At 32.7% G+C, this 26218-nt stretch overlaps 1 protein-coding gene across 4 annotated transcripts in view; it reads right to left on the bottom strand.

Annotated features, from left to right (window-relative positions):
* The window catches only part of LOC142615368 (uncharacterized), a 31630-nt gene extending 7606 nt beyond the window's left edge, over positions 1–24024 (bottom strand). For 2 of the 4 annotated variants that reach the window (XM_075788123.1, XM_075788120.1), the window contains exons 1-8: positions 23882–24024; positions 23334–23393; positions 23200–23252; positions 19456–19959; positions 19186–19335; positions 13135–13233; positions 11854–11901; positions 10422–10852 (exon numbers count right to left, since the gene is read on the bottom strand). In XM_075788123.1, the coding sequence (XP_075644238.1) occupies positions 10422–10852; positions 11854–11901; positions 13135–13233; positions 19186–19335; positions 19456–19959; positions 23200–23252; positions 23334–23368 (1320 nt within the window). In that variant the 5' untranslated portion in view covers positions 23369–23393; positions 23882–24024. The remainder of the gene's footprint in view (positions 1–10421; positions 10853–11853; positions 11902–13134; positions 13234–19185; positions 19336–19455; positions 19960–23199; positions 23253–23333; positions 23394–23881) is intronic. The other 2 variants (XM_075788121.1, XM_075788122.1) reach the window with 2 other exon arrangements.
* Positions 24025–26218: the final 2194 nt, after the last annotated feature.

Below are 26218 nucleotides of genomic sequence, written 5' to 3'. Positions count from 1 at the left end.
TTGTCAACCTATGCCAAGCCATTTCCTTAATCATGTTTTTACATCATTTTGATCTTCTAGCATCCTTAGCATGTCATTTTGTTTTATGCTCTATATATTCAGTTTATAGAGTGTGTTTGTTATTAGTTTTTCTATTAGTTGGTTGTTAACCATGTTTGTTGCCATTTGTGTATGGTTCTTGATGTTTTTGTCTTGTTGATGTCTCGAAAGTCATCTCGTGGAAAGGAACCAGCAGTGGTAGTCTCTAATACTCCTGTATCTAAGAGAACACAAGGCAAACAACCTCTAGTTTTGATCCACATAAGTTCAAGTCCATTTTGGACAAGTTGTATTTGGATCATTTCAAGAATCCTCCAACTGTTGTGGAACGCATGGTGGAGTTTGGTTCTTTCAGATCTACAATTACCCCAAGTATCTTTGCCAACAAGGATTGGTTTTATCTATTGGTTCTGTTCGAAGACCCCATTGAGGAACTTATCAAAGAATTCTTTGCAATTGCATTCTACAATGGAATTGAATTAAAGTGTTGGGTTTGTGGAAAAGCCTTTATCATCGCTCCAGACTATTTCGTAAAGATTCTCCAAATTGAGCATCCTATGGAAGCTGATAGGACACCATATGATGAGAGATCAGGATCTCTTGACCCAATTCTAGCCTTGCTTGGGACTGATTTTCATGTTTCAACAAAAGGCACATCTACTGTGTAAAGTTGTGATTTACAACTGTTTTGTGTTGGCTTTAATTCTGTGCCAAATTTGATTGTAATTTTGTTCAATCTTTTATACCCTATATTTTATGTGGGATTTTATTGTAAGGGTTGTGTGATAGAGAGAGAGAGTGTGAAGACTCAAGCATTTGAAGACAGAAGAATTCTTGCAGGTATCTCGCAACTAAGCATCCCGCGAAGTAATGCATGTGCCTTGCACATGACTGGAATGCAAAGAGTCATGACAGATGGTAACAGCTGGTTTTTGTGAGTGTCTCGTAGATAAGGCATTCCCATGAGATACCCGCGAAACAGTTTGTTTTGCTATTTTGTCTTATCAACTCTACTATATCCTCATACACACTATATATACCATCATTACCCACATATTGAGTAGAGAGCTTTTCAGAAGAGAAAACCCTAGCCTCAACCCTTGAGAGTGTGAGACTGTCATACCCACAATTCTACACACCATCCATTGTGGTTTTCCTCTACTCCTACCTCTTCATTTCTAAATTCTTGACAGGTTGATAGCCTAAACACTTACCACACCCATATTGAGTGTCCAGTGAGTTTTTTGGTGCTGCTAGGAAGCATTGGAAGAAGCCAAGTTTTGGCGGATGCAATCGGGCGCATTGTGGGATCTAGAAAGTTAGACAAGACACGGTTTCGAGAAGCCTTGTTAGAGTAGTAGCTTGGAGGGCTTAGGTGCATTGGGTAGACTAGACTTGGAGGGTCTTTTGCTATTTGTGTATCCCAACTTATTGTCTAGTTGATCAATTTACCGCTTGGAGGGCAACAGAGAGGTTTTTCGCCAAATTCTTCGGTTTCCTCTTCGATAACACATCGGAGTGTTATCTTGTGTTTGCATCTCTCTTCCCTACTCTTTTAGCTTTAATTTTACAGCTGTGCTTTAATGAATATGGCTCAGAATAGTTGTTTTGTTTGTTTGTTTGCTCGCATTTACTCTATTCCACACTTAGTTTAAGTTAGAGTAAAATCAACCGAGCCGTAATCCTTTTATTTAGGGTTTAAACAGCTCTTGTGTTCTTAACACAAATTCGAGCTTTCAATTGGTATCAGAGCGGGTGCACTTGTTATGGTTTCATTACCTAAGTGCGATCCAAGACCCTTTTTGTGATGGATAGGTCACAATCTTTGAATGCTCCACCATTCTTTGATGGAAGCAACTATGCGTTTTGGAAAGTTCATATGAGGGCATTTCTTTGTTCTATAGATGAGTCCGTATGAGATTCCGTTGAGAATAGGTATGTTAGACCCACAACAGCCAAGTCCGAATGGGACAAGGCAGCACTTGCTTTGGCAAATGCCAATAGCAAAGCAATTAACGCTATATTTTGTGGTGTGTCTACTGATGAATTTCACAGGATATCGCATGTGAAGACCGCCAAGGAAGCTTGGACAATTCTTGAGACTACCTACGAAGGTACCAAGAAAGTCAAGGACACAAAACTCCAAATGCTTACCACTTAATTTGAAGAGCTTAAGATGAGTGACGATGAGTCATTTGATTCATTCTATGGGAAGCTCAACGAAATCGTGATTGCCAAGCTCAATCTCGGTGAAAAAATTGAGGATGCTAAGGTGGTGAGAAAGATCTTGAGGTCCTTACCGAAGAGCTATCGTGCGAAGGTTACTACTATAGAAGAAAGCAAAGATTTAGATGAGATTAATATTCAAGAGTTAATTGGATCTCTCCAAACATATGAACTCGGACTGCCTTCTCACATGCCAAGCAAGTCGCTTGCACTCAAAACCATCAATAAGAGGATGGACAACTCTTCCGAAGAAGATGATGTGGAGAAAGAAGTAGCATTCCTTGCAAAGAACTTATGAAAATTTCTAAAGATGAAGAATAGTGGGAAGTCCTTTAGCAAAGGAAAGTTCTCATTATCCAAAGGTGGTAGAAAGGAGTTAAAGAAGAAAAATGGGAAAAACTCTCAATCCCCCCAAGGAGTAGTGTGCTTTGAATGCAACGGACATAGACACATCAAGAAAGAATGTCCAAACTACTTGAGAGGGAAGGGTAAGGTGTTTGTCACTACTCTTAGCGACTCCGAAAGCTCAAATTTAGACTTGGAAGAAGAGTGTGACAGTGACGGAAACTATAGGGCTTTCATGACAATTACCTCCACTGAATCTAAAAATGATTTGAGCAATTTGGTGAATGAACTTGGTGAGCATTCCGAGCGTGAGGAAGTTAAAGAATCAGAAGATGAAGATGTATGCAAAAATGAAGGGGAGAGCAATCTTTAAGAAGCATATGATTCTTTGCTAGAAGATTGTGGAAAATATGTCAAGGTTGCGAATCATGCTGTGAGAAAGATGAAGAAGATTGAAGAAGAGCATAAGTGTACTCTTGTGCAACTTAAAGAGGCAAAATGTGAAGTAGAATGACTTAAGGGAGAACTAGTTGAAGCTTACTCTAACATCAAGTTTCTAGAGCTTAAAATAATCCAAGCCAATGTCAAGGTTGAGTGTATCTCCACCAAGAAACTTGACAGTGTGTTGTCTTCACAAAAATCTTCACATGACAAGACCGGTTTGGGTTATACTGAAGAAGGAAGCTCTAGTAACGAACCGAAGAAGGAAGTAAGGTTCATGTCAGCCAAGAGTGTTGAGAAACTTAAAGAATGCCTGAGACTGAGATCCCTGTTGCTGAGAAAAGAACCATTGGTGTAAGACCAAAAGATAAAGGGAAGTCATTACTCAAAAATCAAAGGAGGCCTCAAGTGAAGCATGTGTGTCATCATTGTGGTGTTCAAGGGCACACAAGACCCAACTGTTTCAAGCTTCATGCACTCAAGAAAGCTGATTTCATGCGTAGCCAAGAGAGTTCAAAGAAGAAACCAAAGGGAACTCAGTTTAAGGGAGAGAATGAAGGACATTTCATTGGAGACGTCATGGAAATGCTGAAGAACACCTCTCTATGCCTTGCTAGCCTCACTCCGAGGTTCATGCATCATGTCATGCAAAATCTTCTTGTGTCATTGCTTCCGATTCATAGCATGTTTCTCTTGCTAGTTGTTTTTTGTTTTTGTTTTTTGTTGATCTTACTTTCCGTGTTATGTTTTTGAGTGTGTTGAAAAATTCAAAAACTCATAAAAATTGAAAAATCTTCAAAAAGTTTGATCGCTTGTGTTGTGCATATCACATGTGAGTTTGGCCTAGTACTTTCGTACTAATGGTGTAGTGCATTTAGGAGCCTAACTTATTTTGTATTCACATCTACCTTTGAGGGACAAATCTTGAAATCTATGTGTGATTATTGTAAATTGATCTTCAAGTTTGTCATGAATGATTAGTCAATAGTCTTGTTGGTCTTGATACATGCATAGACTTGTGCCTATATCTTTTCTCACATTTTTATGTTTTTGCTTAAAGAGCTTATTAATTGTCAAATCTCGAAAAGAGATATTGAGCTGCAAAAGCCATCCCACATACTAGTATTTGACTAGGAAAAAGGAAAAGTGACTTGTATTGAAATGTATGGTGCCTCAAAAAGCCAAATGCTTACTCACAAAGTTGAAATATCAAAAGTTCAAGCATCAATCTCAAAATGAGATGTACTTTGTTAAAAAATGATCATATGTTATGTTTTGTAATGGAGCCAAATGAAAAGTTTCAAAGTTATGTAATCTTTTTTGTGGGAGATCATATATGTTCATTTCTATAATTGAGATAGTTCACTTGACTTAGTACTAGTTGTGTATGACTTGATTAATTGGATCATTGAAACTTTACTCTAGACTAAGGACTATTCCACATTTGATACTCACACACAACACACAAGATTTTGTTCAAATGAATGCTTATTTCATTTGTGTGATTGTACATGATCAAATGTGATGTATATACTCAATTGCTAGTCAATCAAACCCAAAAATATTTTTGAGTATTTTGTATGTTTTTTAAAGTATTTTTTATACTTTCGTGTTTTAAGTTTTTGTTCAAAATGCATTTTTGTGTTTTTATTCAAAAATTGGTTCAGATGCAATTTTGTGAGCAGCTTGCGACTTAGAGCTTCCCTCGAAAAGTGCTTAAGGGAAATTCAAAAGTCACATTTTCATCCAGAGAGTCTCGCTACTACCTCGCGAGTATTTCGCGACTAAACTCTTCCCGCGAAATGTTTTATAGGCAAAAACTGGAAATTTTTCAAATTCATACAGAGACTTTCACGATTATCTCGCGACTGTGTTGCTATTAAAAGCTTTTCGCGAAAGCTTCTATGTATCTCGTGACTAATTTCATGATTGTCTAATCCGCGAAAAATGCATATTTTCAGTTTTATAGGGCTGATGTGACTAAGTTTTTGAAACACTCTATTTCCCTTTCACCTTGCCTCTCTCGAACCCCTCTCATCCCAAATCTTATTTTCTCTCAAAACCCCATCATTTTCGAGTTTGTTTTCTGCAAAATCTCTTCAAAGGTATGTTTCTTAACATTCTTTTAAGTTTTGTACTCTAGATTATGCAGAATTTGTTTTAGGGTTCTTGAATTGGGAATTTTTGAAAAAGGGGTTGGGAACTATGATTTTTGGGAAATGTTTTTCAAAATTTTGATTGGGCTGAGTCCCATTTGCTTTGTGTGTATCTGTGTTGGCCCCTTGTGGCATTTTACACTTGTATTTAGGCAGATTTCTCTGTGTTCATGCATTGTTCATTCATGTAGAACTGTGTTGCATGCTAAGTGTTTGACAAAATTTTCAAGTGACATTTTTATGTTGTTTTGGACTCAAATGAGTTCCAATGTTTAAGATTACTATTGATTGAACATGTTTAACATGTTTTAGTCAATGGGTGTGTGTTTTACACACTTTTTCCCATTTTGTGCCATGCCATGCCATGTCATGCATCACCTAGGCACATAGTATGCATCACCTGCTACACACACATGCATCAGCACTTGCACACACATGCACAGTCATTTTTTTCATGCATTGTGTTTATGTTTACATGTTTCAATGCTTATAACATGCTGTTTTGAGTTTTTTATACTTTGTTTTAAGCTGTTTTACTTCTGTTTTGGACTAACTTGAATCTAATCAAGTTTTATGGTCTATTTTGTGTCTCTGTTTTTCTTTTTGTGCTTTATATTTGTTTTGCAGTTGTCTCCTACCAGGCATGCGGCTAAGAAACCACCCTCCAAGCGTGCTCGCATGGATTCTGACAACTTCAAGGCTATTGAAGCAGACATGAAGTACAATGACTGCTACAAAGGAGCAACCATTATTATGGAAAGGGTTGTGAAGTTGGAGACCCTTGAAGACACGTTCATTCCTGAAGTATTCAAGGACAGGACATGGACAAAACTACTGAATCCAGTTGGAGTAGTGTATTCAGAGATTATTAGAGAATTTTTCTCCCATGCTAGTGTTGAAGGGGATAATATAAACTACTGGGTAAGACACAAAGAGTTTGTCATCACTAGGGACAGCATTTAGGATTTCTTAGAAGTTTGTCCTTCCTCTCAACCAATCACGATGCAATATGACGAAAGATCAGAATCTACTGAGGAAATGGTGACGATACTTGGTGGTACTTCTAAGAAAACCTCCATGAACACAATCAAATTCATTCCAGAGATGAGAACCCTTGGTCATGTGATGATCAACAACTTGTACCCGGTCACCAACTTGACAACATTATCCAAGCCAAGGACCATTTTTTTGTTCGATCTCTTCACCCACAAAGAGATTGATATTTGTGGTCACATCCTCCACCTTTTGAAGAAGAGCATTGAGAAGCAAAAATCCAGACCAGTTCTGCCATTTCCCTCACTCATAATGGGTCTAATTGCAAAGACAAGGCTCAAACTTCCGAGTGGTCTCACTGTGGTTCAGGGGGACTATCCTATTGGTGGTCACACAGTGACTCGAAGCACAACTCACATCAAAGGATCAAAAACTGGCACTTCTTAAATTCCAAGGGCTGCTGTTCAAGAAGAAGGTGGAGACACAGAGGATGAGATTGATTGATTCACTTCTGCCCCAGAGACTTTAGCACAGCCATCCTCTTCAACACCTACACGAGAATCCGATCGTCTTGATCACCTGCAAGCAATGGTAGATCAGATATATGGCATGCTTGAGTCTCATGTGCAATATACCGCGGATCAATTTGCTTACATCCAAAGTCAAATCACTGCCTTATCATTATAGATCGAGGATATGTCAATGGCTCATGGATTCGACTCCGAATCCAATCAGTTCTAGCTTCTTTGGCCATTCCGGTCAAAAAAAGGGAGAAAATTTTGAGGGGGAGTAGCACATTTTGAGGGGGAGCATAGAGCATAGCGAAGCATAGTGTAGCACATGCACTTCATAGACTTAGACTTTTTGGTTAACTTTTTGTGGTTTAGTTGTTTACTTGCTTATGCCATAGTCTAGAATTCTTTTATTTACATTACTTTCTTTAAAGCTTTAAGTACTTTGATTTATTCAGTTTAATATTCAGTACTTTGTGTTTATCTCATTTCTTTGTGGCATTTTGTGTACTTATAGTTTATCTTGAGTACTACACTCTTGTGCCCTTGTTGGATTGTGTATCCTTAATGTAAATACTTTGGTATTTTGCATTGGTTGAATGTTTTAGACATGCAATTGATTATTGCTTTGCACTTAATTTCATTGTGTCCGGATGATCGTTTATTAGTTAAATGGTCATTGTAGTCATTCTGTAATGACTGTTCTTGTATGATCAAATTATGCTCCATTACTTATATCTTGTTGATTATCTTAATCGCATTATACTTGCTCATATACGTACCTTGTATTCAACTTGTCATAAGCTAAATGAAAGTTTTGTTTGTGTGCGAGTATTTCAGGATACAAGTGTATTCGTGCAATTGCTTCACAGCTTCTAGATTAGGTGTGAGTGAGTTTTGCCATTGTTTCCAAACTCATGTTTAAATCTAGAGTCTGTTATAGGGTGTTTTGTCACGGAATAGCCAAAGATGGAGATTGTAAAGTTGTGATTTACTATTGTTTTGTGTTGACTTTAATTCCGTGCTAAATTTTATTATAATTTTGTTCAATCTTTTATACCTTGTATTTTATGTGAGATTTTATTGTAAGGGTTGTGTGATAGAGAGAGAGAGTTTGAAGACTTAAGCATTTGAAGACAGAAGAATTCTCACTAGAAGGCCTTACCCGCAAAACAGTCTGTTTTGCTATTTTATCCTATCTGCTCTATTACATCCTCATACACACTATATATATTATCATTACCCACATATTGAGTAGAAACCTTTTCAGTAGAGAAAACCCTAACCTCAACCCTTGAGAGTGTGAGATTGTCATACCCACAATTCTACATACCATCCATTGTGGTTTTCATCTATTCCTACCTCTCCATTTCTAAATTCTTGAGAGGTTGATAGCCCAAACACTTACCACACCCATACTGAGTGTCTAGTAATTTTTTGGTGCTGCTAGGAAGCATTGGAAGAAGCCAAGCTTTGGCGGATGCAATGGGGCGCATTGCGGGATCTGGAAAACTAGACAAGACACAGTTCCGAGAAGCCTTGTTGGAGTAGGAGCTTGGAGGGCTTAGGTGCATTAGGTAGACTAGGCTTGGAGGGTCTTTTGCTATCCGTGTATCCCAACTTATTATCTAGTGGATCGATTTACCGCTTGGAAGGCGGCAGAGAGGTTTTTCACCGAGTTCTTCGGTTTCTTCTTTGATAACATATCAGAGTGTTATCTTGTGTTTATATCTCTCTTCCCTACTCTTTTAGCTTTAATCTTACTGCTGTGCTTTAAGGAATATGGCTTAGAGTAGTTGTTTTGTTTGTTCGCTCACATTTACTTTATTCCACACTTAGTTTAAGTTAGAGTAAAATCAACCAAGCCGTAATCTTTTTATTTAGGGTCTAAACAACTCTTGTGTTTTTAACACATATTCGAGCTCTCATGTTGAGACATATAACTTCTCTCCAAAGGTCAAAACTCTAGCCTCATCATGTATTCCAATTTGTATCCACTAACTAACACCAAATTCATCATTACCCGTCAAGCAAAGTTTCTATTTGATCTCACGTTGGAACACCTATAGATATATGTGCTCATATTTTTCAAACATTGGCCAAGACTTTTGTCAGATCAGCAGCTAGGACATGCCTTCCCTTTCGTATTCTTGATGAAAATACCGAAGTTAAAGGGGGTTCCTACTCCATCAATGGGTATTGTTCTTATTCGACATGGTCCCATTTCTCTTCAGTCTATGCATAGCAACAAGACTCATTCTTCTGTGGAAAGGGTGAAGAAAGCTTCTCTTCAGGCTCAAAAGAATGAAACTAGGAGGTCTAGTTCGTGCTGAAATTGGTGAAGCATCTATTGCTACTCCCAGTTCCTCTCATCAACCTGAAGTTGAAATTCCAGATGTTCAACCTCTAGTTCCTTATCCTCCTCATCCTCAGGCATCTTCTTTGTCATCCATGCCTCAGCTGGACTATATTGTAATTGTGATAGCTGACATGAGCTATCGTATCTCTCAGTTGTCCAATCTCATGTATGCTAACAAGAATCAAGTCCAAGCTCGCCTAATTGGTATTGAATTTCAGTTAGATGCGATTCTGGAATTTCGATTGAGTTTACTCATTTGCCACTGGTGACAAAAAGAGGGAGAAAGATCGCGAATAATTTCAGGGGGAGCATATAGTAAGGGGGAGCACAGTGGATACACATATAGATAGTCAAGTGAATAGTTAGTTTAGAAGAGAAAGAACAAAATAGAAGATCTCTAACTGTTTCTAACCTGTTTATCTTTTGTAGTTGCTTTTAATTTTAAGTACTTTAGTTTAACTACTTTTTACTTCAGTGCGCTATTTACTTTTGTACTTGGTTTTTATAACTTTTTTATGATGCACTAAGTTTTTCTTTAGCTCTCTTGCTTTGGCTTGCTTAATTTGATCAAACTCTTATTGGACATGCGTACCTTATTGTTCTGTGTCTACTTGTTTGCATGTCTGAATAATCATTTACTAGTTAGATGTTCATTGTAGTCATTTCTTAATAATTATTTTTTATTTGATCGAGCTGCTCATATAGATTATATCTTGTTTACTTGATCGGAATGTACTTGGTCCTATATACTTGCCTTGAATTCCATTTTTCTTAATCTTAATGAGTTGACTTGTTTTTGTGCGAGTGTTTACGATGATAGGTATATATGTTTCAAGTTTTTCACAGTTTTTAGATTTAAGTGTGAGTGAGTTTTGTCTTTGTTCCCAAACTCATGTTTAAATCCAAAGTCTGTCTTAAGGATTTTATCATGGAATAACCAAATGAAAAGATTGTAAAGTTATGATTTTCAATTCTATGTCAAATTTGATTGTATTTTATTCAATCATTTACATTTATGTTCATAGCATTAAATGTAATAGGTATAGTGTTCTGTTTGTAGCCTACTGTTACTGCTTGTTTAATAACTTTAATAGTTTAAGTGTGCGTTTGGCATGAATTTAAAAAACCAGTTTTTTTAACTATTCATTTTATTTTTGCTATTATTTATAAGCTCTACTGAACTTTTTGATACTATTCATGAGTCTAATTGTACTATTTCAGCTACATTTTAGTTTTATCTATAATATTTTCAGTAAAAAGTTTTCAATTTCAACTAAATAAGTTGTTCTTAAACAGATAAACATATAGCCAATAGTTAAAGACCAAGAAATTGAAAGTGAGAGAGATAACCTTAAACCATTGTAGTTCTCTTTGCATCTGCAAAGCTGCACCGGGTATGTGATTAAGTGAAGTAGAAGGTGCTAACATCCCGGCCATATGTAATAAGTTATTATGGTAGAAGGAATCTGTAGAATCTGCCAAAGCGTTTTTCATACCAAGACCATAGATAAGGCTAAAGATTTTGGCATGACGATATTCGACAGCAACCGAAAAAATGTTGGCTGATTTTTCATCATGGGTCCACACAAGATCTGGATCCGCTTTCACAATTTCAAAAACGAACTCAAAATTCCCTTCCATGATTGCACGGACGATGGCTACATGAACCATACCAGTCGCCCTTTGTTGAGTATCTGAAATTGATATTGGGTCCGTCATGCGACACAGGAGTTCATGGGATAGGAAGTGGGCCAACTTCATTTCATATAGATGCTTGATACCTTGGGTTAATAATCAAAACATTGACAACTTAACTATATTATCAAACAAAACCAAAAATAAAAATAAAAAATTCTTTTGCTTGTAATTATCTAAGCTACCTTAAAGATTAAAGTACTCCAATTTAAGGTGAGCTTGGGATTAATATCTACAAGTCTCATTTACTTCGTCTCCTTCATTTACTTAGCAAAAAGAAAAGAATTTCAGATCCCATGGACTTAGTTTAATAGTGTTAAGAAGTGAGTAAGCACCTGTGCATATAATAAGTAACAAAATTACCTAATAAATTAAGAGTATTATTTTTTAGGTGAGCTTTAAGACTAGCACCTATAAATCCTATCCACTTGTATTCTTCATTTTCTTTAGGTGAAAATAAGCAAGTGAAAATATAAATAAATTAAAATTAAAATTGGAGGGAATGTAATAAAGAACCAATTGGAGTGAATGTGATGTTAATATTTTTAAAATGGAAGGATATATAAATTTAAATGAACCAATTGGAGGGAGTGCAATGTGAGATTTTCAAATATAAAATTAGATTCAGGTAGCAATATGAAATTTGAAACAAATTTTAAGTTTCAATTATGACGGGAATGTAACTTTGAAAGAAAAAATAACAATTTAAAAATAGTTATTTAAGTAAATATGTTTGTTCCCATTATAAAACAATTTTTTAATAAAAAAATATCCAAACTAGAAACAATTAAAAATTAGTTGTATTATTCTTACTTGATGTCAGTCTATGAATTTTGAATTGTCAAACACACAAAAGAAATTAAATTAATGTGCAGAACTTAGATATTGTTTTTTAGGTTTAGTGCATTAGGGTGATCTAATTAAATTTAATCACATAGTTATTAACAAATAAATTTAAGTACATTAGGGTGTTACTATTTTTTTTATTTTAAATATGACTCAATACAGTTATATGTTTGAATTTAATTATATAATCTAATTATTGTACCCAAGGATTTATAAAAAAATGAGTTCTAAAGTACAATACCCAAGAAAGCTTGGAGATTTGAAACTAGTCGGTTCAACGAAGATAGCCCTGCAATGTAATAACCTTGCTAAATTGTGAATTTGAAAATTATTGTCATAAAAAGAACAGATGAGGTAAGCGTTATATATGTAAAACCCTAAATTTTAATCCTAATTTAAAATTAAATACTAAAATTTAAATTTCATTATTTTCCATTCAATAATTTCACATTGTTATGAAATGCTTTCATTACAGCTTTCTATGACGAAAGGGAATCATGGAGCAGTGATTATTGAAAAAAAAAAAACCACTTTAACAAAATTTGATTGTCAATGTTAGCATTCACATTGGTCTCCCAAAAATAGGATAAGTGATCAATTTAGAGAATTGAACCCCCCCCCCCCCCAAGGAAAAAAAAACTCTCACATTGGCTTCCCTACACATCACCTAAATAAACATTTTGTTAGCATTTACACTGACTTATGCAAAAATTACTGTTTATTTTAGAATAAAAACCTATTTTTAACTATTTTGGCTAACTATTTTTCAAATCACCTACATTTGATTTTCTATTATACACTTTATTTCATTGAAATATCATTTTTCTTGATTTTTTAAATTCTCTCTCGTTACACACAAAAGCCACCATCCACTTTGTCTCTCTTCACCCTCGGAAAAAGCCCCAAAAAAAAATTCATTTTTCATAAGCTACAATTACTTTTGTATTTGCTCAAACACACTGTAGCAAAATCATATTTTTTAGCAAAATTATATTTTGCATAAACATTTCATGATATGATGTAGGTGATTTTTGGACCTTATTAACTATATGTTGAACTTTATGCTATTTTACATGAACAGGTATGAATGCAATGCTTCTCTAGATTCTAGAAAGCATTGTTTATTCGCAAACTCCTTTTTTTTTCTTTTTTTTTTTTTGTGTCTTACAACTAGAAAAAAAATGGTATTTTGCATGTTCTCAGTTTTTAACTAGTTTTGGAGGTTTTGATTGGCCTGAATTATAGTTTGATTCTCGGTTGAACTTATTGGTTCAGTCAGTCTAGTATTGTTTTTAAAACTATGGTACGTTATTTTGAAATGTGAGTTGAATAAAAAAATTTAATTTTTTTTAATAAAATAAAGTATAAAATAGGGATTCTAATGTGAATGTTCTGAAAAATTGTTAGCAAAAATAAGAAAAATAAATTCTTTTCTAAAATTTGGAGAAAAATTTAGAGACACAAGATAAATGTTCTTTTACAACCCAAAAGTTGAGAAAAGGAGCTTTGGACAGTGACATACCTGATGCACTAGTTTCTTTATCATTGCTTTGGTTTCCCGCTAGTTTTTGAATGTTCAAACAAATTTCATCGATGGGACCAGCCAATTGAATATGAATACCTTTAAAGGAAAATAAACAACAAACACACAAAATTATATAATTCAAGCTCACTATTATATCCTTGGAAAATTGATATTTTCAAAAAAATAAATAATTACAATTTGGCTTTATTTTAGGAGTAGTGTTTAACTGTTTATTACATACAAACTTGTTTATACACTTTTACACACATCCCAAAAAGTAAGATATAAATCATGATTTCCAACTTATGAGATGTGTTTAAAACTATAAAATACGATAAATGTTATTTTCACAATATTTTTACAACAAATTTTATGTGGTAGATTGTTATTGGTGAGATAAAAAAGTAATTCTAGTGGTAGATTCAAATTATAACCAATAACAACTAACCCCTATGATTTGTATTAAAAATGTTGTAGACGTAGCATCTCTCATAAAATAATTTGTGCCACAAATTTAACTCTTATTATTCTTTAAAAAAAAAAAAAAAAACCTAACTCTTATCTTAAATTACTAAATTGCAGCGTCCAAAAGGCAACACATATAGAATCAAGAGAACTACGAATTATATTAGTATGATTTCTTCAAAAAATTGATTGGCATAGTTTAAATATTGGAAATTTGCGATCCAAAGTAATACAGTAAAAAATATTAAAATCTATAAGTAAGGGACGTCAGTTATAGTTGTGGTGTTTTTCAAAAAAAATAAAAATAAAAAATTATAGTTGTGGTAGGAACGTCCCATTAACAATTCTGGGGTACTACCCATTTTATGTTTAATTTTTAAATTTTTATTTGATAATTGAATAGTTTGAAGGAAAGTTTAAATCTGGAATGTCTTTTTCGAAAAGAAATGATATATCCACAACATTTTCATGACGTTTTTACAACTAATTTTAAGTGGCAGGTTGTTACCAGTTGTTATTGTTGGAGCAAAAAAGTAATCTTAGTGTTAGATTCAAATTTGAACAAATAATAACTAACCACCTATGATTTGTTATGAAAATATTGTGAACGTAACACTTCTTCTTTTTGGAAATATAAAAAGTTACGAATCACAAGACTTTGGGCCAAAATGTTATTCATTTTATTTTTAACATGTACTTTTAACTGTCTCAATAAATTTATAAATAAGACAAACATCTTTTAAATTCGAGTAAAATTATTAGTCCAAATACTCCCCCTCCCTTCATTTACATTCAAAGTAGCCATGAATATATGAGAATATATAGCAAGGACCTATTTTTTGTGTCAAAATTTTTTACTTTTTTTTTGTTGCAAATAATCTATATTTTTGTTTTTGTTTTTGTTTTTTTAATAAAATAAACGAGCTTTTAATGCCCGTTTTGAACAATTTATCTAGCTTTTCGCTAAAAATTGTATGCTGAAAGTACTGTAAATAAAAGTTAAAGTCTAAATAAAATAAGTTGATTGATTTTTTTGCTAAAAATCTTGTAGAGAAAGTATAGTGTGACACTAGGATCCACAATAAACAAAAAGAAAAGAAAAGAGACTTGGTTTTTTGAGAAAAAAAAAAATCATAAAATGAGACCTGAAAAAGGTTAATCGGAGCTAACTTTTTGACCAAAACTTTGCAGGATTCGCTATATGTTTAACGTGGAACACTAAATGCGAAAATCTTGGATTTTTGTAGGATTCGCTTGGAGCCAATAAATAGTAAATAAGTTTTAGCAAAGAGCCAGTAAAAAGCGGATACCAACATATCCTTATCTTTTGTAGCAAATTTCATATATAAGTTACCAAAACTATATCTTTTGATAAACTATACAAATAAGCTACTGAAATAAGTAAATCTCTTCTTATTGAAATAATAATAATAATAATAATAAGTAAATCTCAAACAAACATATTAATAAAACCGGTTAAGTGATTTTTTTATTTTTTTTTAAAGAATTAACTTTTTAAGCAATATACTTATGCAAAAAAACTTTTTTTAGTAATATAATTACGTGGTTAAGATATAAACAAGTTAATTAATAATAAATCTTAGTTATATTTTGTATGTGCTGACTCACATTTTCTATCACTTTCTTTTTCATGTATAGAAATAAAAAAATTTTAGAATGTTGTACATGAGTATAAGTTTTTTTTTTTAAGAATGATTTAAGTTGGGTCTTACACATTATGCTTATGCAATTTGATTTTGGATTAATGTCAGTGTTTCACGTCATAAAATATAAAATATTATTTTGGACACACTATAAGCACATTAAATAGAAACTCGTTCATCCAAAAGATAAAAGTATAGAAACTCTTTAACCAACATTATATGAGATTTTCCCCTAAACAGGGCCGGCTCAACCTAGGATGCAACTGAGGGCATTGCCTAAGGCCTCAAGTGAGAGAAGGCCCCAATAATGGGTGAAAGAAGGCCCATGTATTGCTTAAAAATCCAAAATACTAAACCAGAAAAGCCCAAATATTAATATACGAATTCTTTCAAAAAAAAAATCCCCCCAAAAAAAATATTTAGAAAAAAAAAAAACACTAATAATTATCTTGTCTAAGTATTACTTTTTTTGGATAGGTAAATTGTCTAAGTATTAATTAAACACCAAAATTTAGCCAATGCATGAAAATCTAATCCTGCACACACTAAAAAGATAAAACAATCTCGTGACCTTCTCCAAAACTCCAAAATTAAAATTTATTAGCTGAAATATTCTCCCTCAATCAACCAAAGTTGTTTTTAGCTCTATCCTCTCATCTCTCCTTGAATCGGTTGGTAGTTAGAGTTGGTTAGGTCCTCTCCCCTTTAAACTCGGCAGTCTGTTGAACATGTGAAATAAAAGTCTTTCCTTTTCTGAAATTCTTCTATCTTTCTTGGGCAACTTGGCTTTCTTTTTTTAAGATTCTAATTGGTGGATTTACGTACTTGGTATGTGGGTCTAGGTAGTTTGATATTTGGTAAAGGAGATGAATGAAAAGGCTTTGCATTTTCTATGGTGTCGTACTGTATGACACATCCCAGACTTTTTTTTTTTTTTTTTTTAACAATTTACACTTATTATTTGCTTTCCTTTAGATTTTTTAATCATACTTCGCCGGAAACTTCTTTGCTTTAGTAACTTAGTTTACCTTTTCTTAATTGCTTTTCGTTTTTCATTTTACATTTTCTTAGAAGTCCTCTTTTTTTTTTTTTTTTGGTAAAATAGAAATGCTCATTTTATTTGTTTGATTAGAACCAATTATCATTTTTTTTTTGCAGGTTGAGAGTGTTAGATGATCTATTGATAATCTAACGCTTCAATAGTGTCTTTTTATAAATCAGGTTTTACTGTTCTACTCTTAAAATATTATTTCATCCTTTTCTATCTTTTAATAAAAAATCATTTTTTATTTTATAGATTTTTTTTAATATTTATATGTATCTGAAAAATTTATAAAAATAAAACATAAAAAACTTAATTAAATATCAAAAGGATCTCTAGATATATTTGTTATTAGATAACCAATGCATGAAAATCTTTAAAATGACTTAAAAAAAAGAAAAGAAAAGGTAAGGCCCATTTAAGATTGTCACCTTAAGCCCCAAAAATACACTTAGCCAGCCCTGCCCCTAAAGAAAAGTTATAAGAGGTTTAAAAATACTTTTTTTTAAAAATTAAAATTCTATTATAAATTTTTTCTTTATGTGTAAAGAAAACATTATTTATATATTTTAAAATATTTTGATCATTTACAATAATTTTTTGTATTAATAATAAAAATTAGGTATTGTGCTTGTGCTATGCGATTTGACTTAAGTATTATCTATTAAGTTAGTTGCTTAAATTTTTCAAGAAATTTAAAATAAAATTCTAATTAAAAAGTATCAAAAAGTACGTTGTTTAAACATATCAAGTGATTTCATTAAAGACATGAAGATTGATCCAAGAAACAAGTGAAGAAAAGTTGATTCATTAAGTTTTGACAGAAGCTTGACAAATACTACAATCAAGGATTAATGAAGAAACTCAACACAAGCTCAACATAAGCTCGATCTATCGAGATCTATGATTTTAGAATTTGTAGATCTGAAATTTGGCCCATGATAACTTGTTTGATTGGAGTTTCTTTTCTTATAACCCTAATCATATATAAGGCCTATGTTAAAAGTCATCATACGTAGAAAACAGAGACCTAGAACTCATATACTCTATGTGAAGCTATTGCATTTGTACACCTTAGGATTTTGTAACTAAGTGCTTTTGGATCTTCATTATTGATAAAGTGAAGAACTTTACAGTCAACAACAATCGTTCAAATTGCTGGAGTTAGTTACGTACTGGGATCCATGCAAAAGAGTTAATCACAAATTGAAGATTTGTGCAACAAAGGAAAGAAGACTACTACAATATCAAGTTTAATTGGATATTGAACCAAAAGTTCAACTGTAGATTGGTATTTTGGAATAGGCCAGGGTAGTAAAAAGATTCCTTATACTTGTAACCGCTTAATTATTGATTAGTAAATTATTGGGAGTGGTGACCTTAAATTTACTTGGTGTGGTTTTTGCCTTACGAGAGGTTTTCTCCATTTGACAAAAAATCACTGCGTCAATTTAATTTCCGCTGCATTTAGTTTAATTGATGATTTGTTGGTGCCTCCATGATTTGCATGTAATTTGACCTAATTAATCAACTTTGATAATTGAATTAAATAATCGGGGTCAATCTATCTTAACCAAACATCTTTTTTTAATTGCAACAATTTTCTAAGAATTCTAATAAATTTAAAATAAGATTCACATGCCAAGAGCATTCTAGCTCATTTGGTTAGTATTTTGGTATTTTCAAAACATCTAAGATTCAAATTTCCTCTCCTTGTTGGAACTATCAAATTATCCCCCTAAAAGAATTTCACCTTACATATTAATTTCAATAAATTAATATCATTCCTAAATATTTAAATTAGGATTTCTATTTCAAAATAGATACACACAATTATTGACTATAGAAATAATTTCTTAAAAAAATCCTCTTAATTTTTCTAATTCTTGCATATTTTTTCCATAAGCATGTCAAAATTCATTCTTTGTAATGCTTATTTTCCCTTATAATGCTATTGAAGAGATCAACAATTTATTAACATAAAATCTTACTTTTTTTGAAAATTGCAAAATGTTCAAGACTGTTAATACTACTTGATTTTTTAGAATTTTTATTTGGTATTTTGGCTTTTGAATGACATGGATAATCTAAAATATATTCATATTTCAATTGATTTATCAAAAAAAATATATATTTATATTTCAATGGATAAAAATCATTTTTATTACATCAAATGATAGCGTAGTACCACTACATGTGTTATCTAATGTAGTATTAATAATGCCGGGTATTACAACCTATTTGATAAGTTGTTTAATATTCAAGAGTTTTGTAAGTCAATTGACATCTCTTTATGTTTTTTCTTTCTTTCTTTCTAATTTGATAGTTACAACTTACAACCAAGTTGGGGGGGTTTGAACCCCTAGTGTATTTAGGTGCCAAGGCACCAACTAATTAAGTTATAAAGCTCTTGGAAGTACCTTTTTATATTTAATAAAATAGATGCATCTAAAGTTCAAATCTCTTTTTCCTTGGTATAACTATCGCATTATAAAAAGGGGGGGGGGGGGGAATATTTGGGATTTGTAAATTTAGATATAAAGAATGAAAAGATATGATTTTCTAAGTTCAACCAATTATTGGATGATTCAAAGTTCAAACACTTTTACCCAAAAAAAAAAAAATTCAAACACACCCCCACTCTCCCCTTCCCTCTCAAATGGGCCTCTTGTAATGCCTAGAGCATCGCACCATCTCTTCTCTTCTCCTCTATTTTGGGCTAGATTGGATGTACAGACGGAAGAGATGTGCTAGGCCCTCAAGGGCCCCCTTTTTCATAGGTTTTCATTTTATTTTATTTAAATAAGGGAATATCATCACATAATTCATCCATTTATATAACTGAAAAGCAAGAGTGAAGAGTAAAGGGGTACTAACTGGAGTAGATCCGTCGTTTCCAAAATACAAGCCGATATCCACTTGGGAACAAATCAGGCATACGAGCCAATGCCAAGAAAGGAGAGTCACCATTTTGGGCTTGAGCAACAGCCAAACGTGGACAAAGCTGGACTAAACCCAAAGCAATATCTATTGTGTTGTACCATGTGGACACAGAAATAAATCAATAAAACAGAATTATATTGCGAAAATTTCGAATCATATGAAATAGCACCCAATGGATAGTCAAGATGAAGAGTTAATTCTTACCCAAAGCTTTGCTATATATAGCCACGCAAAGAAGTGAAGCCCCGCTCGTGCCATTATTTGCCATTAGAATTTCCAATGGAGTGAGAAAATAGAGATAACGACCCAATTTTAAATGCCCGTTGTAAAGAGCCAGAACAACTGGAATAGTTCCCATGTTATTTGGAATACTGATCAAGTCCTTGTTCTTTCCAAGCAAACATTCTGCTATTCGGTAGTTTCCAATATAAGCTGCCCGAGCTAGAGCCGTGCAACCTTCATCATCTTTTATTGCCAAATTTTCTTCAGACATTAATTTCACCAACTCCCCCACTATATGCACATGTCTAGCTTCAGCAGCAACGTGAAGTGCAGTCTTGTCCGTAACTCTGATTTTTGCACTTATTGCATGCGGATGGCGATTAAGGAACTCCTTGACAGCATTCCAATCACCAATTTGCAAAGCTTTGTTTAAGTGCACATAAATTTCAACGCCATCATTAATGTTTCCCTTTTTGTCACTTTCTCCTGCCAAGCATTATTTTATTATTTATTTATTATTTCAGAAAATTTTGTTTACTTTTTCAGAGAATGAAATGAAACCATACCATTCTAACATCTACATGTCATCAATCATGGAAGTTAAGCAATAAAGAACTTTAGTGAATTCTCTTCCAAGTCTCTAAATTCTCTCATTCTCCCTCTTAATTTCTCAAGGCTTGGTTCCTCATATTCTCTTGAAGGACTGTAGTTGGTTAGGGATTGTTAGGTTCTAAGACTTTAGGAACTAATGTATTAAAATTTCAATTTGTATATGTTGCCAGACCGTGATCAAAACATTTAGTTTAGGTTTAGACTTGTTCAAAGTTTGATTTAATGAGGTTTGGAATCAAGTAATTGCAGGAAATTACTATTCAATTTCTGCAAGGCTCGATTGATCGAAAATCAGACTCGATCGATCAAAAATCGTGGATTAGCAATTTTTTGTAGAATTCTCGAACTAGCCCAAGCCCATATGACGTGTAGGGTTAAGTGTTTCACTCTAAGTATAAAAGGAAAAACCCTAATTACGTTTTAGACTCGATCGATCGAAAATTAGACTTGATCGATCAAAAATCGTGAATTAGCAATTTTTTATAGAATTCTCGAACCAGCCCAAGCCCATCTGACGTGTAGGGTTAAGTGTTTCACTCCAAGTATAAAAGAAAAAACCCTAGTTACGTTTTAGAAGTCTTTTGTTGAGTTGTGTGTTGAATCTTTTGTGAGATCTGAGAAGTGTTTACCTTTAAACACACACTCAGAGCTATCAAGATCAAGATTCACATTAAGAATTTGATGGTTGTTTCAGTTGCTGCAAAAAGAACTTTCACGAAAATCTGAAACCTTTGAGAGGTGTCTCAAAGTCACAAGTAGAAGAACTTGTGGTTGCTGTAGATCAAGGAAAGAAGTAGTCAGTGAACTCAAAGCTGTCACGTGGTCGTGATAATAAGTTTTTTACACGAGGTAGCAAAAGAATGTTAGTGGTCTAAGTCTTATTGTACAAACTTCAATTCTTTCATAGTGGATATATTTTTACCTTAAGGATAGTTAGGTTAAATTCTTCTCAAGTTTTTTATCAGTTTGATTTTCCTAGGTCATCAAATATGTGTGTTCTTTACTTTCTGCATTATTTTTGTTTTACACATTTGTTTAACCTAGTTTTAATTAACAAACTTGTTAATCAACTTGGATTAACATTAGGTCAAACATATTGTGTTAAGGAGTCTAAAAACTAACAGGGACTACCGAAACAATGTGATAGGCTAGGTGCTGATGACATTTAAATATTGATGGACTTATAGTTTATGGTGAAAAGATACTATGGTGAGAGGATTGTCTTCTGTTGAACATCTGACCAAATTTATGAAGATGTATCATTGTTAAGCAATCAAGAAATAGGTTTTAGAGAGAAACTAAGTCACTGTAGCTTGTACTCATTATTGATATATATATTGAGGTTATTATTATATTATATTACCTATCTCTTCATGTATTGTTTCTTCTCTCTCTTTATGCACATGTTTCTTATTTATTGTATGCAATCTTTTATATTTCTATCTCACACTAAGATGCCATGATGAGTTTTGTTTAAAGTGTTTCAGAAATATAAGTTGTCAAAATCTTTCATGCCATGAACTTTCTTCTTGCAAAGTTTTTTAAGAGTTTGTACAAGGGTAGATTTTATTGTATTCAACATATGAGTATGAATTGAGTGATTTATGACTTCTCTAACATTTTATTTGTTTGTTATGGTTTTGTCACAGTTTTGTCACGGATTGCCAAAGGAGGAGATTGTTAAGACATATGTAAATCGTGTTAAGAATATATATCATTTAGGATTGGCTTATTCTTTAACAAAATGCATTTTACTTATAATTGGGTAGATTTAGGATAGTTTGAGTCCTCAAGAAACATGTTGTTCAAGTTAAGAGTTAAAACCATGCAAATCTGTTTAAGAAACAAGTGAAGAAGTGTTGTATTTTAAAACTCGACAGCTAGCTCGACAGATGACATCTATCGAGGTTTAAAAGACAGTTTTAGCCCGATGCTCGACAGTTACTCGACAAATACCCTATCTATCGAGATTTACAAAAATCAATTGTTCAGATCTGATTTCACACATATCCATGTGTATGTGTTTAGAATTTTTTTCTCACAACCTTAAACATATATACGAATTATTTTAAGGGTCGTCTCAGATGATGCAAGGGAATGCAAAAGGTTTTCTGCAAGCATATTGTGACCAGAGACATATGCCCTAGTTCATCTTTCTCTTGAAGAAGCTGTTGCATTTGTACGTCATAGGGTTTTGTAACCAAAGAGCTTATTGATATTCATTGTCTAGATAAACTGAAGAACTTTGCAGCCAACGTCTTTCTCAAGTTAGTGGTTAGTCACGTACTTGGATCCGTGCATCGATTGGTTAGTCATGTACTGGGAGACGTGCATTGAAAATGAGAGATTATCACTACAAAACAAGTCTAATTGTGTATTGGGATAAAGGTTCAACTGTAGATTAGTATAAGGTACTAAGATTCTTTTACTTATAACCGCTTATTGTGATAATAGTGGATTCTCGGGAGTGGTGATCTTAAATTCACCCAGTGAGATTTTACCTCAATGGTTTTCCCTATTCATAAACAAATCACCTGTGTTAAATTTATTTTCCGCTTCATTTAACTTAGTTGGTGATTTGTTTGTGCTACTACGTATATTGCATATTAATTAACTTAATTAATTAACTTAGTTAATTAATTGGTTAATTTATCACAATGGGTCAATAAATTATTGACCTATCAGATTGATTTCCAATCACTTTGGTTGGTTTCAATTGAGACTTGAGAACTACAAAAACTGAGAATTTTGGTTTTGATTGACCAATACTTAGAAAACTGGCCGAACCGAACCGATTACACTCCTAAAATGAACAAAACAATGAAGAAGATGTTGGCAATATATGGGAACTATTTGGACCTTAATTCCATTGTGGCACGTCACAGTCTTTTCCAATTCTTTGGATGGAAGGGACTTTCTTCCTAAAACGTGACCTCAAGGCTGTAACGCAATCACAACCAATTTCATATTCCCCCCCTACTTTTTAGGGAATGTTTTCAAGCTTTTTTTACTTTAAGTTTGTCATCGTTTTGGTTATCTATCTTACAGCCTATTTTACACCCGCCCCCGCACACAGAAAATAAGAGAGAGAGAGAGAGAGAGAGAGAGATGTACCTGGCTTAATACTTGAGTCAAGCTTGCCTTCTTCTAAAGGAACTGAAGCCATACTGTCCGAAGTAAAACCGGTTTTTAAAATCACGTGTGAGAGAGATACTTGACTTTTAACGAATTATATGATCTAAATTTACCTGCTACTTGGGTCAGGACCTTTAGGTTTGTACATTTCTGCCAAGATATCCCAAGCAATTCTGGCCGAAGTGTGGAAAAAAAAAAAAATCAATGCAACTTAGCATGGTGTTAACAAATTATCAAGGCATTAATATCAACTTTCTAAAATTTTGTTTGATAATATTATGGAAGACTGGAAGTCAGTGTCGACATTTTTTGGAATTGAGATGTCAAAATTTTTAGAAATTGGGATACATGGATATTAGTGGTTGGCAATACTGCATCACTATCATTGAATTTTAAATAATTTATATATTTTCTTTGGAAAAATTCACAAATTAAAATATTTTATTTTCAACAGGTTACATATTGCAGTTGATTTTCTCTTAATTTACAAACCAAATAAAAATTTTACATTAATTATCTCATTATATGTCCAATAATATTCTAGCAAAAATTTCATCAAAAAAATAATATTCTAGCAAAAAGACTAATTATTGTTACTATGTAAAGAATAATACAAGAATATGGGTAGTGTGCAAAAACGAGGAGTTACTAACTTACTTACCCCAAGGTCCAAACACGCACTTGTATAGAATCTATAGATACTAGATAGGAACTGGTGACAAGAGGAACTCTTGAAGATCGAGAGAGAATTGGTGTGAAAGCCAAAAATGAAAGGAGGAGGAGAGATTAATAAAGAGTCTCTGAGACTCTGAGAGAGAGAAACACTAGTGGGGAATAAATAAAGGGAAAAGAGAGAGGTTGAGAGGTAACCAACGAAGAAAGAAAGTTGAAAGAGAGATTCGGGTGGGGTAAAAAAAAAAAAAGGGACAAAAGAGCCGGGTTGGAAATTTCCTAGTGTTCAAAACGCGTACGCCCATAAATAGCTGTTGACTTCACACTACTTCACTACCTCACACACTTTATCTAACTCTTCACTTCACATCACCTCACTTCACACGTCTCTCACACACCAATTTAGCCATCATTACATCTATTTATACTTAGATGTATGACAGTTAAGAAACCAACTTGAAGCTTCATATTTTGTTGACAATAAAATAATGACTTTTTCAAACCTTCTAGACAATTTAAAAATGTGTGGCTGAACTTAAACTAAGTTGAGATAAATTGTGTGAAACTTTAGAAATTTTTAGAGATAAGAGAGTTAGTGTCTGTTTGGGAAAAAATTATTTTTGTCAATTTATTTTACTATTTAGCTTATTTTTGCTACTATTTATGAGTATTATTGCACTTTTTAGTACTATTCATAGGTCCTACTGTACTATTTTAGCTAGCTTTTATTTTTGTTTACAGTACTTTTAGCAAAATAAGTAGATCCCAAACAGATCCTAAGTATGAATTTTTTTTTCAAAGGATGTAAAGAGATTTGCTGTTTCAACTTTTAAGTTTTTAAGTCTTTTGGTACTTGACGAATTTTAAAATTTAATTTAAAATTTATTAATTACGTTTTTATTAAACATGGTTAAATTTTGGTAAAAAGAATTTTATCAAAATTCAAAATATTTAATTACTAATATAATCATAAGCGTAGAGTGTTATTATTATTATTATTATTTTAAATTTGTGGTTGAGTTTCATTATCTAAAATTTTAAAAGGACAATGTATTTTTTTTAAAAAATTGGAAACAGCATGTGTGTAGCCTTTTTTATTTTTTATTTTAAGTGTGCGTTTGGATACTGCTTATTTTGCTAAAAACTTGAAAATTGAAAACAATAAAAAATCATTTTTCAGTTACTGTTCACTTTTAAAATTACTCTTCATAAGCCTAAATGCACTATTCATGTCCCATGAACAGTGCTCCAGGCGCTGAAAAAAAAAAAAAAAGTGTTTGCGTGAAAATGCAGACGCAATCCAAACAAAGCTTTAAGGGTCTGTTTGGGATTTGCTTATTTTGCTGAAATTAAAAACTTTTTACTGAAAGTACTATAGATAAAGGTGAAAGTTAGCTGAAATAGTACAGTGGGCTCCATGAATAGTGCCAAAAAGAACAGTAGAACTCATGGATAGTAGTAAAAATAAGCTGGCTTTTTAAGCTGAACCAAACGCACACTAAATCTCAACGCCATCATTAATGTCACTTTCTCATGCCAAGCTTTATATATATATATTTAGAATGAAATGAAATGAAACAATTCTAACATCAACATGTCTACATGTCAACTATCAGTTGATATATCTGTTGATTTTGAATTTCAATAATATATGATGGGAAAAATGAGTGAGGTTGCAAATTTCCTAGCGTTCAAAACGCATACGCTCATAAAATAAATAAATAAAAGAGAGATACTGACACACATGGTATTTTCACCTTCCATTTAAAAAAAAATACATTATCCTTTTTAAAATTATAGAGATTGAAACTCAACTTGTAATTTAAAAAAAATAATAATAATAATAACACTCTCCCATTTTATTTATATTAGTAATGAAATATTTTAAAATTTCATAAAATTCTCTTATCCATAGTTTAACCATGGTTAATAAAAACATACCTTATAAATTTAGAATAAAAATGCAAAATTTGTCCAATACCAAAAGACTTAAAAGTTGAAACGTCAAATCTCTTCACAATCATTTTAAAAAAAAAAAGAAGAAGCAAAAGTCATACCTAATAATTTAAAATGCTCTTTTTAACTTTGAAAATCTGCCATTTAGCAAAGAGCATATTAATACACAACATTTTTAATATTAATTTATCAAAAATCAATCAAATGAATGTCAAGGGGGAAAAATATTTTTCCCTCAAAGTATGGAGTGAAAAATCATGCTACCAAATCTCAAGAAAAATAGTATAATTACCATTTTTTTTCTTTTAATAATTCGATAGTTATAATCTTAAAGGGGCATTTGAATCTTGAATACAAATGTTAATCAATT

Source organism: Castanea sativa, chromosome 11 (assembly GCF_040712315.1).
Source record: "Castanea sativa cultivar Marrone di Chiusa Pesio chromosome 11, ASM4071231v1".
Taxonomy (NCBI): domain Eukaryota; kingdom Viridiplantae; phylum Streptophyta; class Magnoliopsida; order Fagales; family Fagaceae; genus Castanea; species Castanea sativa.
The sequence above is the reverse complement of the archived record's forward strand: the minus strand, read 5'-3'. Positions and strand labels throughout refer to the sequence as shown.